The following is a 13,667-nucleotide window of genomic DNA, read 5'->3' as shown; positions in this document are numbered from 1 at the left end:
TAAAGAAATGGTAAATATATGAGTAGATACAAAGTATTCTCATACCTTAATTTCCTTCAAGAATAATTGACTTTTGAAGGAATACAAATTTGGAAAGAAGAAGTAAAACTGTCACTGTTTGCAGATGACATACTATACATAGAGAATCCTAAAGATGCTACCAGAAAACTACTAGAGCTAATCAATGAATTTGGTAAAGTAGCAGGATACAAAATTAATGCACAGAAATCTCTTGCATTCCTATACACTAATGATGAAAAATCTGAAAGAGAAATTAAGGAAGCACTCCTATTTACCATTGCGACAAAAAGAATAAAATACCTAGGAATTTAAAAAAAAAAACTGACTTTTGAAGCTTAAATAATTACAATATATAATAATATATGTAGAAGTAAAATGTATGACAATAAAAGCACAAAGGATGGAAGGAATATGCAGAAGTACCAAAAAAAAAACAGAAGCAGATGGGACAAAGAGAAAAGAGACTTAAATGGGGACTTCCCTGGTGGTCCAGTGGTTAAGAATCCATCTTACAATGCAGGGGATGCTGGCTCAATCCCTGGTGGGGGAACTAAGATCCCACATGCTGTGGGGCAACTAAACCCACACGCCACAACTAGAGAGAAGCCCACGCACCGCAATGGAGGATCCCACATGCCACAACTGAGACCCAAAGCAGCCAATAAATAAACAAACAGACTTAAGTGAATCATATTAATAACTACACTGAGAGCTTCCCTGGTGGCGCAGTGGTTGAGAATCCGCCTGCCAATGCAGGGAACACGGGTTCGTGCCCCGGTCCGGGAAGATCCCACATGCCACGGAGCGCCTGGGCCCGTGAGCCATGGCCGCTGAGCCTGCGCGTCCGGAGCCTGTGCTCCGCAGCGGGAGAGGCCACCACAGTGAGAGGCCACCACAGTGAGAGGCCCGCGTACGGCAAAAAAAAAAAATTACACTGAATGTAGAAAACGGCCCCAATTAAAAGGCAGAGGTTTTCAGGCTAGATAAAAACCCTACTATGTGCCACTTAATAGGACACACACTTTAAACATAAAAACACAGGTAGATTAAAAGTAAAAGAAAGGGGCTTCCCTGGTGGCGCAGTGGTTGAGCCTCCGCCTGCCGATGCAGGGGACACGGGTTCGTGCCTCAGTCCGGGAAGATCCCACATGCCGCGGAGCGGCTGGGCCCGTGAGCCATGGCCGCTGAGGCTGCGCATCCGGAGCCTATGCTCCGCAACGGGAGAGGCCATAACAGTGAGAGGCCCGCGTACCGCAAAAAAAAAAAAAAGTAAAAGAACGTAAAAGGATATATGATCCAAGCACTTATCCTACAAAATCTGGAATGGCTATACTAATGTCGAGCAAAGTAGATTCAAACACAAGTATTATCTTGAGATTACCAGAGGTAAAGAGGGGCATTTGATAATGAAAAAGGAGTAATCAGACATAACAGTAAATAGATATAACAACACTAAAGGTATATGGGAAAGGTGTAATGGAAGTACATGAATCAAAACTAAAGAGAAACAAGGACAAATCTACAAATATTATTTAAAAATTTTAACATTCAACTCTCAGTTAATTGATAGACTGGACACACATGCACATACACACACACTCAATAAACAAGGATATAGATGATTTAGACAACACTCCATGAACTGACTTTTATAGAGCACCACAACCAACAACAAAATATACATTCTTCTCAAGTACACATGGAACATACACCAAGATAAACCATTTCCTGGTCTATAAAGCAAATCTCAATAAATTTAAAAGGATTGAAATCATGCAGCATATGTTCTTTGACCACATGTATTAAATTGAAATCAATAAAATAGAAGAATTCTGGAAAATGCCCTAATGTTTGGAAATTAAACACACAATTCTAAATAACTCATGGATCAAAGAATATATCACAAGAAAAATTAAAGAATAATTTAAATCAAATAATAATGGAAATCTGCAGGATACAGCTAAAGCAATGCTTAGAGAGAAATTTATAGCTCTAAATGCTTTTAGAAAAAAAGAGTTAAATTCAAAGTTTAAAGCTTCCACTTAAGGAAACCAGAAAAAGAGCAAGTTAAACCCAAATAAGTAACAGAAAATAAATAACAGCAGAAATCAATGATATAGGAAACATGCAAACTACAGAGAAAAATCAATGAAACCAAAAGTTGGTTCCTTGAAAAGATCAATAGAATTGATAATCCCTAAAATGATCAAGAAAAAGAGAAAAATAAGTATTGGAAATAAAAGAGGGACTATCGGGCTTCCCTGGTGGTGCAGTGGTTGAGAGTCCGCCTGCCGATGCAGGGGACACGGGTTCGTGCCCTGGTCTGGGAATATCCCACATGCCGCAGAGCGGCTAGGCCCGTGAGCCATGGCCGCTAAGCCTGCGTGTCCGGAGCCTGTGCTCCACAACGGGAGAGGCCACAACAGTGAGAGGCCCGCGTACTGCAAAAAAAAAAAAAAAAAAAAAAAGGGACTATCACTATAAATCCTAAAAAATAAGAGAATATTATGAACAAGTTTATGCCAATAAATTACACACTTAGGTGAGCGGACAAATTCCTTGATGTCCACTCATCAAGATGAGATAGTCAAGTTCCTTGAAAGGCATACATTTCCAAAACTGACACAAGCAGAAGTAGAAAATCTGAATAGCCTTATATCACTTAAAAAAAAGTATACCCATAATTTAAAACCATCTGACAAAGAGAACTCCAAGGTCAGATGGCTTCATTAGTAAATTCTATAAACATCGAAGGATGCTTATGAAACTCCTTCAGCAAATTAAGGAAGAGCAAGCACTTCTCAAAATGTTTCACAGACTTATGCACTAATACCCAAACCAGACAAGGCTATTACAAGAAAATAAAAATACGGAAAAATATTCCTTACACAGGCATGCAAAATTCTTTAACAAAATATTAGCAAACTGAATCCAGAACTTGGTAGAATAATAAAACTCTCAGTAACTTAATAATGATGGTGATTAGTTGAGACTGAAAAGTTATAAAGGTTATTTGTGAAAGAGATTTATATGATATGTTTAAACCCCCTTAGAAAAAAGATGAACAGAATTTTAAACAAGTAAATTCCCTTCTTTTCTGAGACCAAAGACTCCAGTAGATTAAAAAAAATTTTTTAATGCTTTAGGTCAGCTTCACCTAGGGCTGTCAGAACACCGAGATAAATAAATTTAACAACGGGACCTTCCAATTAGTCAAATTTACAAGTCAGTCCATAAAGTTGGGGAGAAAAAAACAAGCGATTTTTTTTCTCTTTTCACAAAGGCAGCTGATGGAACATAAATATATAATTGCCCCTATAGTACAACCACAAGAGTCCTCTGGTTTTAAGACAGCAGAAAATACTTTACGGGTGGGAGCTTGTATTCTTTCCTAATCTCCTACATGTACCTCTCATAACTACAATCTCTACTCATCTTTTTTGTCCCCGTACTCCGCCCTAAACCTGGTTAAAAAAAAAAAAAGTGTGCTAATTTTTTCTTAATATTGAACTTCCAAGGGACCACCAATATAACTAGACTATTGCCAAATCTGTTTGAACAACAAAACTTTATAAGCCTTCTTCATCTATGGTAATAAGAGCAAGTCATTAAAGAAATAATGTTTTTTTTTTTTTAAACTAGAGGGCCATCTAAGCAAGGGACTCAGGGACTGCTAAAAAGATAATCCAATATTTAGCAGCTTACAGCTCCTACTATAAGAGTAGGAGTAGTACCTATTGTTTGGCATTATCTATCAACATTTTCAATGCACACACCCTTTGGATCAATAATTCCACTTACATGAATTTATCCTACAACGCATATATCCTACAACACATATATATACTTCTATGCATGTATTTGCAAAGAGGTATATTTAAAGGTGTTCACAGCAATGTTATTTACAACAGAAAAAGCTGAAAGACAACCTAATTAACCATCAATAAGAGACTGATTAAATAAAATAGGGTACATCCATATACCCTGTATATGTAAATAAATTAATGCTTTAATTCAAAAGAGTTGGGTTTTTTTTTTCTTTTTGGCCACACCACGATGCAGAACTTCCCTGACCACGGAATGGAACCCATGCCCCCTGCAGTGGAAGCATACAGTCTTAACCACCGGACCGCCAGGGAAGTCCCAAGACTTGGGATTTTTATTTGAGAGAAAATATTGCAGTAATTCTAGAACGATACAGAATATAGCTCAGGATTCATCTATAATATTATATTCATTCAACAAATATCTGAGTGCCTATGCCACATCTTAGGCACTGTGCTCAGCAATGCAAATATGATGTCATACAGTCCTTTTCCTCAAGGAAAAAAAGGTAATCAGCCCCTTTCCTCAAGGAGCATATAGTCTGGTGAACAGAAATGAGTAAACATACCATTCCCATATATACAGTATGATACATATGATGAGGTAAGAATAGAATGTTACGGGAACACATTAGTAAAGCAACTTAAAAATTAAGAATCACCATTCCAAGAAATAAAAACCCATCAATTTAGATGTGAAATTATCAATTCCCCTTTAGAGTTGAAATGAATGATGAGGCCATTGGTCTGAGAACACCTTAGCATAAGTAGAGCTGGGTCCTACCATTTTGCATGCCTATGTCCTACATTAGCTGGCCACAAAGGTCACACTCACCCATTTAAACACGGCTGATGAATTATGGTTCTGCCCTTACAGTTCCCATCCCTGGTGCTACCACCCCCAGAGGGGCCTTCTAGGGTCTATATTTAGAAATAGGAACAAAAAGTCTCAAAGAATGTACTGTAAGAATAGTTTATCTGCCAACATTTACTTCTACTTAGAGGTCCCAGGGAAAAATCAAGAACTATTATCCATTTGGTTGGTACTTTTACCCTGGGCTAGCAAAGTACCTTTAAAATGTGTCATTTAAATTGGAGCCTTGCAACAGCAGTGGTTCAAATAAACTGCTTTTAGGTATATTATGAAATAACTACACATAAAACAGAGTCAATTACTGAACAATAGAAAATATGTTCCTTTTTGGAAACGTTTCATATAACATAGCAAATCTTCCAAGTTTACAGAAATACAGTGCTCAGATAGCATGTTTCTAAATACTATTCCACATAATTAGACATGTATCAAAGGTTCAGTATATATTCATCACTTCATTTTAAAAAGGATTTGAGGAAGCTCATGAGTTACTAAAAAGAACTATAAATTTGACACTGAGCTTCCTAGGAACCAATGTGAAATGTAATTCACTTTATCCTTAAGGAGCACACCACTTCTTCCCAACTGTTATTCCTAGTCAGAAAATTAGAAATGGTTAACAAGAGAATTATTCAGAATCTCTAAATTCATCAGTTCCATTCCTTGTTATCATTTTCTAGATAATAATAGGAGGAGAGAGGATGGGGAATGGATTATGGCATGACATCCCTTTCTTTAGAGGCAACTACTTCCTGGGAGTGTCACATCACTGTTTACTTGAACTTTATGTTAAGGACTGATACTTAAGATTTAACCTATGTATCACTCAAAATCTTTTAACGTTTCTAATATGTGCTCCTATGCTGATATAATCATATAATAAATGACTTTGTAAAAGACTAATAATTTTTAATCCTTAAGCCATAACCTATACTTATGAACAATATTCAATTCTATACAAGCTTCCATTGCAACAACTTTAGACAATCTCTGAAACTGATTTAATAAGCATCAACATTCTTTTCTTTGTATTTATATCCATGGCCTCCAAGTCCTATCAACTTTGCTTTCATAAAACGTCTTATTAACCTAACTATAAAAACAGAGATTCAGAGCCAAAAAAATCATGCTTCCTAGAGTTTCTTATATTCCTCCCTGTATTCCATTTTCACTGAATGAACTAGTAAGGAACTAGTTCAGGCTCTACTCACCTCTCTCAGAGCTACTGTGAAATATTTCTAAATAGTTCCCCTATTTTTCTTTCCAACCTATCTTGAATATTGTCACCAACTCACTTTTCTAACACTGCTTTCATGATGCCATGCCTCAGTTCAATAATTTTCAGTGGCTTCCCAATGTCTAAAGCAGTAATTCAGAAGGATGAAAAATAATGAAATAACTTTATATCTTGGAAACCACAAAAACATTTTTTGTTTCATTATTTAAATTGCCAAAAGCAAAGGCAACTGTGAATGGCAGAGCATGGATAAAAGCAGGATAAAACCCTAATTCCTTAATTTGGCATTCAACACCCTTCAGAATCCAGATCTACCACACATTTTCAATCTTAATTAACACTGGCTTAGAACATGTCCAGAGACCAGCTCAATGCTATCCTTAATGAATGTTTGCATATCCTCAAAGCCTAGGTTAACCAACCACCTTTTTAACCTGAAGCCAATGTTTCTCCATGAAAAATGGTCAGCAGGGGAGAGGCTTCAGTCTCACTTCAGTTACTTCATTGCAATGGGGATGCTCCAAGCACAACAGCAAACAGCAAAATTACAACTTACCAAGTAAGGGAAATCAGCGTTAACTCAAAAAATAGGGTAAACAACAATGTTACACACACAACTGTCAGGGATCTACCATATTCACTAACATAAACCCTCTTCCAGTCAGACTGCTCTATGTTTCTAACCATGTCCTGCACATTGCTCAGCTCTTTGTCTTTACTCACATCAGTCCTTTTAGTTTCTCTAAATCTTCAAAACTACATTTCTGCTCCAAAATCCCAATATAAATATTTAAGGAGCACATTTCTAAAATAAACAATATTTTAAAAAGCAAAATTTTTTACCATGGCCTGTTAGAGACCTCAAATAATCTAAGTGTAGTCCACCTCCCCACGCTCACCTTATACCACTCTCCCCCTAGTTTTTCTCACTAGTCTTCTTACTAGATTCTCAAACATACAAATCTTATTACTGCCTCAGGGCTTTTGCCTCCTAGGAGCTTCTTAGAAATTTTTTATACCTGCAGCTTAAATCTCACCTCCTCAGAAAGGCCTCTCTCAGTGCCACCCTACCTAAAAAGGCTCCCACACATCTCGGTCATTTTCCACACCATCATTCTGCTTATTTTCCTCATAACACTTAACACTAATCTGACTTGCTTAATTATGTGCATATTATCTGTACTCCCCCCACGGGGAACACATGTGTCTTGCTTATTGCTATATCCTCATAGCCTAGAATAGTGCCTCTTTGTAGGTAATCAATAATCAGTTGAATGAATGAACTCGTTAAGAAACCCAGACTCAGTGAAATGCCTTAACTATCTGTGCCCATAAATCATAATGTTCCTGTGTTTACTAAAGGAACTAAACTTTCCAAATAGGCAACATCAATACAGAATTAGGGAACTATGTAAAGATAGAGTCGCTGAGTAGGCAATATTCTTTCTCCTTTGTCTTCCAAACTTAGTATTCCAAAAGTCAAAATTCCAAGAGAATGCTGTCACCTCCTGAATCTCCAAGGTTCAAACAACAGAACTCTTTTCTTTGTTTCCACGAAGGAATACAAGATGACAAATTAGTATGCCTTTCTTAATCATTAAATTTATCATTTGCAAATTTCTTATTATTTAATATTTTTCTACCTCACCTTAGTTTCTCTAAAATGTGTGTTTTTACCCAGAAAAAGGAAAATTTGAGTTACTCCTCAGATTCTAATATCTTTAGTGTAGTGAATAATGTTTTGAGTAATGTTTTGGGGTATGTCAATATCAAAATGCTATTCAGAAACATCACTATTGGCTTATTTTCCCCACTGTGGAGCAGGAGTGAATTGAAGAAAAAAAAATTCTTCCGTGATCTCCCACTGAGTTCCTTTTTCTAGAAAAAAAACCATTTCTAAAATCCTACAAGGCTATGACAATTTCTCAGCAGGCTGTTAACTACCTGATTCTTGATTCTTGCCCTTTTATACATAAAAATCTTACTACTAGTGGGACACTTTGTCCCAAAAGTAACAAGCTATTTGTTAATAAGCTAATTAACGTTGTCTAATAAGATGAATTCTCAATCTCTAACGAACTTAATTTTTTATCTTCCAAAATAAACAGTTTCCCAAGATGAAAAGGGTAATAAAACAATGTCCCTAATAATAATAACAACACACAACCAGATGCTCGTGAATGAAAAGATTTGAAAACTATTTACAGACTATGCAGATTTGTCTCTGCAGACCTAAAACATTACTTCTACGAAGTAGTATTTCTAACCAATAAACGAAAACGTCTGTCTCAAAACATTTCATGAAGTCTCATGGTAAATCTGCCACAAATTCAATTGGCCTATTCCCGATAGGGAATCCACAGGTTTCCCCTTCTTTAGGAATGTCAACCATTTTGCCTTTTCCTTTTTTCTCTACGATTCAATCACGATGCCTTAAGAGGCTAAACCTGTCCACCCTAACAGCAATTCCCCTGACCCTGCGGCAGAGCACCTGGCAGCACTGCGTCCCCTCGGAACACGACGCCCAGGTCCTACTTCCCTGGCTCGGTTAAGCCGGGAGGCGGGGGGAGACGCCACATCACAGCCCGGTAAGCTGGGCGGCGGCAGGTCTTCGCCAGAACTCCTCTCTCCAGTTCTCCACGCGCCACACCACTGGAGGCGCTCTCCCTTCACTGCAGTCGGGTCAAAGTGGACGTTCTCCACTGGACCAGCGAGGGGAGGGGGTGTGTGAAGCGCATGGGTCCACCCAAGCCGAGGGAGGGTTGAGGAGGGGGGCCAGAGGTGAATGCAGGCACAGACCAACAGCAAAACTGCGTCTTTTCCCCAGGAGCAACCCAGACGGGCAGACAAAAGATTAGGCCGCCAAGGCCTTCCATCCTCACCCCGGAACCGAGCCAGCCCGATGAATCCGCACCCCTAGTTCCTCGATACACACCCAGCTCCTGCAAGGGGTGGGTTCCTAACTTCCTGGACGCGGTGGAATGGAGACCTGAGAGAAGAACCTGGGAGCGGGCGGGCTGCACGTGTTCCCCGACACCCAGACGGACAATAAAGAACAAGCCCGGGCTTCCTCGGCCGCCCCACCCTGCTCCCCGCAGCTCCCACCAGCGGGGGCGCCTTCGCCCCGAGGTCCGCAGACAAAGCCCCCTCCGGGCGGAGAGGAAGGCTGGGCGCAGGCTTTGGGGGCTGCGCACAAAAGAGGGAGGGGCGCGAGGGGCGGCGCGAGGCGAAGGGCGCGGCACTCACCCACTGAGCCGGAGGAGCCCCTGCGTTTGGGCGCGGCCGGCGTGGAGGGGGGCGCGGCGGGGGCAGGGGCGGCCGGGGTCCACGCGGGCTCCACCTGAGGGCTCACGTCGGCCGGGGGAGGAGGGGGAGGCCGGGCTGGAGGCTCATCGTCCTCAGAGAGCTGGGAGGGCGAGGTTGCGGTAATGGAGGGTAGGGAGGGCGCTGGCTCCGCCGACGACGCGGGGCTCGGGTCCCAAGACGGCTGCCGCTCCGGGGCGGCGAGGGGCGCTGCCGGCAGGGGCCCCCGGGGCGCCGGGGGCACGAAGTCATTGCCGAAGTCCAGCAGGGGCGCGCCAGCCGGGGTGGCGGCGGCGGCGGGCACCGGGGCCGCCGACAGCGCGGCGGCGGGCTTCCTCTCGAGCACCTCCAGCTCCTCCAGGTCCTCGTCCTCGTCCTCCTCTTCCTCCTCCTCTTCCTCTTCGTCCTCAGGCTCCTTCACGAACTGGTACTTGAACGCGGGCTGAGGCCGGGGCGGGCTGTCCGAGGACGAGGAGACCAGAGGCGACTGGTCCATGTCTTCCATTGCTGGCGGGGGAGAGATGATGCTGCAGCTGCTGCCTCCGCGGAAGACGCTTCTCCTCACAGCCGCGGGCAGTTGTGGGGGATGGGGAGGACTGAGAGGGGCAGGGCCCAACGAGCCGAGGGACCTGCAGTGGCGACGGCTCCCGGAACAATGAGACTGCTCCTCCTGCCTCCGCGCCCGTGATGCGCCACCCGCCCCGTCCCCAGTTGCCGCCGCCGCCGCCGCCCAGACGAGCGAAGGAGAGAGGCCAACCGACTCTCCGCCCAGTTTGGCGTGACTCACCCTCCTGCCAGGGAGAGGCAGGCACTAACGCGGGAGGAAGCGAGCCAATCGGCTAAGAGATAGAGTTGACGGGCAACCAGCCGGCCCAACGGAAAAGGAAAAAGACGCAAGTGGGTGGGTGTTACTGCACTTCCTCTCTTTTACCGGCCAGGCTGGGTTTGATGGGCGGGGTTTGGAGCTGGGAACCCCACAGTCAGCCTAGGGTAGTTGAGGGTCGAACTGGGGGCTTGGCCTTGCCCACAGCTGGAGGTCAGTCTGTGTAATTAGAGGACTGGGAAAGCGAGCCGGCTGCCTGCCTGCCCTGAGGGGTCGGAGTCGCTCCTGGCGCTCCACCGGAAGGGCGTTATCTTGGGAACTGGGAGTGGAAACTTTCCTCCCAGGAAAGGAAAAAACCCAGAGCGCAGAAAGGTACCAAATAACGGGACCGTGGAGTAGCCTTAAGGATTGAAGTATACGTTATATTTTAGATTTTGAAATAAAAGGTTGTCTTTTTTCAAACTTAAATTCCCAAACCACCTTATCACTACTACCATCACCACCTTAAAAGAAAAAATAATATTTTTGACAGTTTTAAGATCAGTCCCAGTCTAAACTGAGGATCCTGGATGACGTAGGCAAAACAGCTGGGCTGGACGATCTAGGGACTGGGGCAGACCATTTGAAAGTCTGCTCATCTCCTTCAAAGAGGGTTTTGGGATCTTCCCGCTACTGGACTCTTACTTGGTAGAAGGATGAGTCACCCAAAGAGGAAGGGGAGAGAGGAAAGTGGAAAGAGAACGATGCTTTGGAGGGCAAATTTGATTCACATTATATTTCAGTCACTTTAGGCTTGTGAGTCAACATTTCGGATGATTCAGGCTTTCTGGGAGTCAGGAAGCCAAATACATACTCATTTCTTTGGTATGCCAGAATGAGCATAATCCCCATTCCACTTTTTCCAGAACTGGAGTGTTTAAAGAAAGTGGTTGCAGAACATTTAAGTATCAGCATCCAGAGGTTTAGAGATCCCTTTTATCTTTCTGATATACCTTCCAAAAATATTCCCTTCCTGCCTAATCTGGAGGCCCTGGAGAGAGGAGGTTAGCTTGCTTTCAAGTTGCTCACAGTCTAGGCCTGCACTGTTCAATACCTTAGTCATTGGCTACTCCTGGCTACTGAGCACTTGAAATGTGAGTCATCTGAAATGAGATGTGCTGTAAGTTTGAAATGCACACTAGATTTTGAGAGTTAGTACAAAAAAATTTAAATATCTCAATTTTTATATTGGTTACATGTTGGATCGATAATATTTTGGCTATATTGGGATAAGTGTAATATATTATTAATTTCATTTGTTTCTTACTTTTTAATGCATCATCTACAAATTTTTAAATATATATGGCTTATATTTTATTTCTATTGAACAGTGCTAGTCTGAATTGACGATTAAGAAATGTTGATTGGGACTTCCCTGGTGGCGCAGTGGTTAAGAATCCACCTGCCAATGCAGGGGACACGGGTTCGAGCCCTGGTCCAGGAAGATCCCTCATGAGCAACTAAGCCCGTGCGCCACAACTATTGAGCCTGCACTCTAGAGCCCACGAGTCACAACTACTGAGCCCGCATGCCACAACTACTGAAGCCTGCACGCCTAGAGCCCATGCACCACAATAAGAGAAGCCACCGCAATGAGAAGCCCACACACCGCAACAAAGAGTATCCCCCACTCGCCGCAACTAGAGAAAGCCCATGTGCAGCAACGAAAACCCAATGCAGCCATAAATAAATAAATAAATAAATTTATTTTTAAAAAAGGAAATGTTGATTGCCATGGGGAATCACGGGTTATTTAAGCAAATTCTTAGCTCCAACTAATTAATATTACCCTAGGCTCAATTTGGGTATTAAAAAGGAAAAGCAGGGGTTGGGGGGAGGGATGAGGGACACATAGGTGGAACACAGATTTTTAGGGCAGTGAAACTATTTTGTATGACACTGTGATGATTGATACATGACATTTTACATTTGGCAAAACTCAGAACTGTACAACACAAAGAGTGAACCGTAATGTAAACTGTGAACTTTAGTAATATATCAGTATTGGTTCATCACACCAATGCAAGATGTTAGTTATAGGGGAAACCGATTGGGAGGTGGGCATGGGAGTGTATAAGAACTCTCTTTAATGTTCAATTCTTCTGTAAATGTAAAACTAATAAATAAACTTTATTATTTTTTTTAAAGGAAAGGTAGAACAAGATTGCCTGGCAATGTTACCTGATCAGGTTAATTATCAACAATACATTCAAGACCTGACTTATCAGGGCTTCCCTGGTGGTGCAGTGGTTAAGAATCCACCTGCCAATGCAGTGGACACGGGTTCCAGCCCTGGTCCAGGAAGATCCCACATGCCGCGGAGCAACTAAGCCCGTGCACCACAGCTACTGAGCCTGCGCTCTAGAGCCCACGAGCCACAACTACTGAAGCCTGTGTGCCACAACTACTGAAGCCTGCGCGCCTAGAGCCTGTGCTCCACAACAAGAGAAGCCACCGCAATAAGAAGCCCTCGCACCGCAAGGAAGAGTAGCCCCCGCAGGCTGCAACTAGAGAAAGCCCGCACACAGCAACGGAAGACCCAACTCAGCCAAAAAATTAATTAATTAATTAATTAATTAAATCTATTAAAAACAAAAAAGACCTGACTTATCAGTCCCACAGAGATGAACTGGCTTTATTTTTAGAAAATTGTTGTGAGTTGCTTTGAGTTTGTTTATTTGTTTTTAGAAGGGTTGGGAAGAGTAGGAAGAGAGAAGTATTAGTGTAGAATTTGGGGGCAGGAGGATTAATGCCAAAGTAAAAATTTTTAACAAAACAGATTCCTCAATAATAACTAAAACAGTTGTGTTTCAAGTATTTGTCAAAAATTATCAAAAACATACATGATTTTTCAACTAAGTCCATACATATACAAAAATATACTAGCAAAATTCTATGGTATGAACTTTTCTATTAAATCACAGTTTAGCCATCAGCAGTTCAGTCTTCCCCATACTGTTTTTCCTACTGTGATTGTTCTGAAACTCCTTAATGGAAAGTTTCACAGGGTTTTAACATATTAATTGTAAGTTGCTTATATGATATTTCTGCATTCGTATATCTCTATCTGCTATTACTAAAATGGTCACAAAGGAATATCTTTAATTTATTAAAATTGTCATAAAAGAATGATTACAGAAAAGTAGATTTATAATTTTAATAGTAAATAGCATTAAATATTGAGGCAATAATATAAGCACTCTCCTCTGACACAGGAGAAAAATAAGAATTTTATATTGTTATCTCAGTGGCTTCTAAAAAATTAAGTATTTGATGGATGAATAAGAATAAAGAGGGCTTCCCTGGTGGCGCAGTGGTTGAGAGTCCGCCTGCCGATGCAGGGGACACGGGTTCGTGCCCCGGTCTGGGAAGATCCCACATGCCGCGGAGCGGCTGGGCCTGTGAGCCATGGCCGCTGGGCCTGTGCGTCCGGAGCCTGTGCTCCGCAACGGGAGAGGCCACAACAGTGAGAGGCCCACATAACGCAAAAAAAAAAAAAAAAAAAAAAAAAGAATAAAGAGCTTATCCAGTGTTCATAGAATGGTC

The 13,667-nt window shown here is 42.1% G+C and overlaps 1 protein-coding gene across 3 annotated transcripts in view; it reads right to left on the bottom strand.

The window, feature by feature from the left end:
• The window catches only part of RTN4 (reticulon 4), a gene marked incomplete at both ends in the record, with an annotated part of 66,943 nt that extends 57,179 nt beyond the window's left edge, over positions 1-9,764 (bottom strand). For all 3 annotated transcript variants that reach the window (XM_079721271.1, XM_079721272.1, XM_079721273.1), the window contains one exon: positions 9,203-9,764. In XM_079721271.1, the coding sequence (XP_079577397.1) occupies positions 9,203-9,764 (562 nt within the window). The remainder of the gene's footprint in view (positions 1-9,202) is intronic.
• Positions 9,765-13,667: the final 3,903 nt, after the last annotated feature.

Source organism: Hyperoodon ampullatus (assembly GCF_949752795.1).
Source record: "Hyperoodon ampullatus genome assembly, chromosome: 15".
Taxonomy (NCBI): Eukaryota; Metazoa; Chordata; class Mammalia; order Artiodactyla; family Ziphiidae; genus Hyperoodon; species Hyperoodon ampullatus.
Note: the sequence above shows the minus strand (reverse complement) of the source record. Positions and strands in the feature narration are given on the sequence as shown.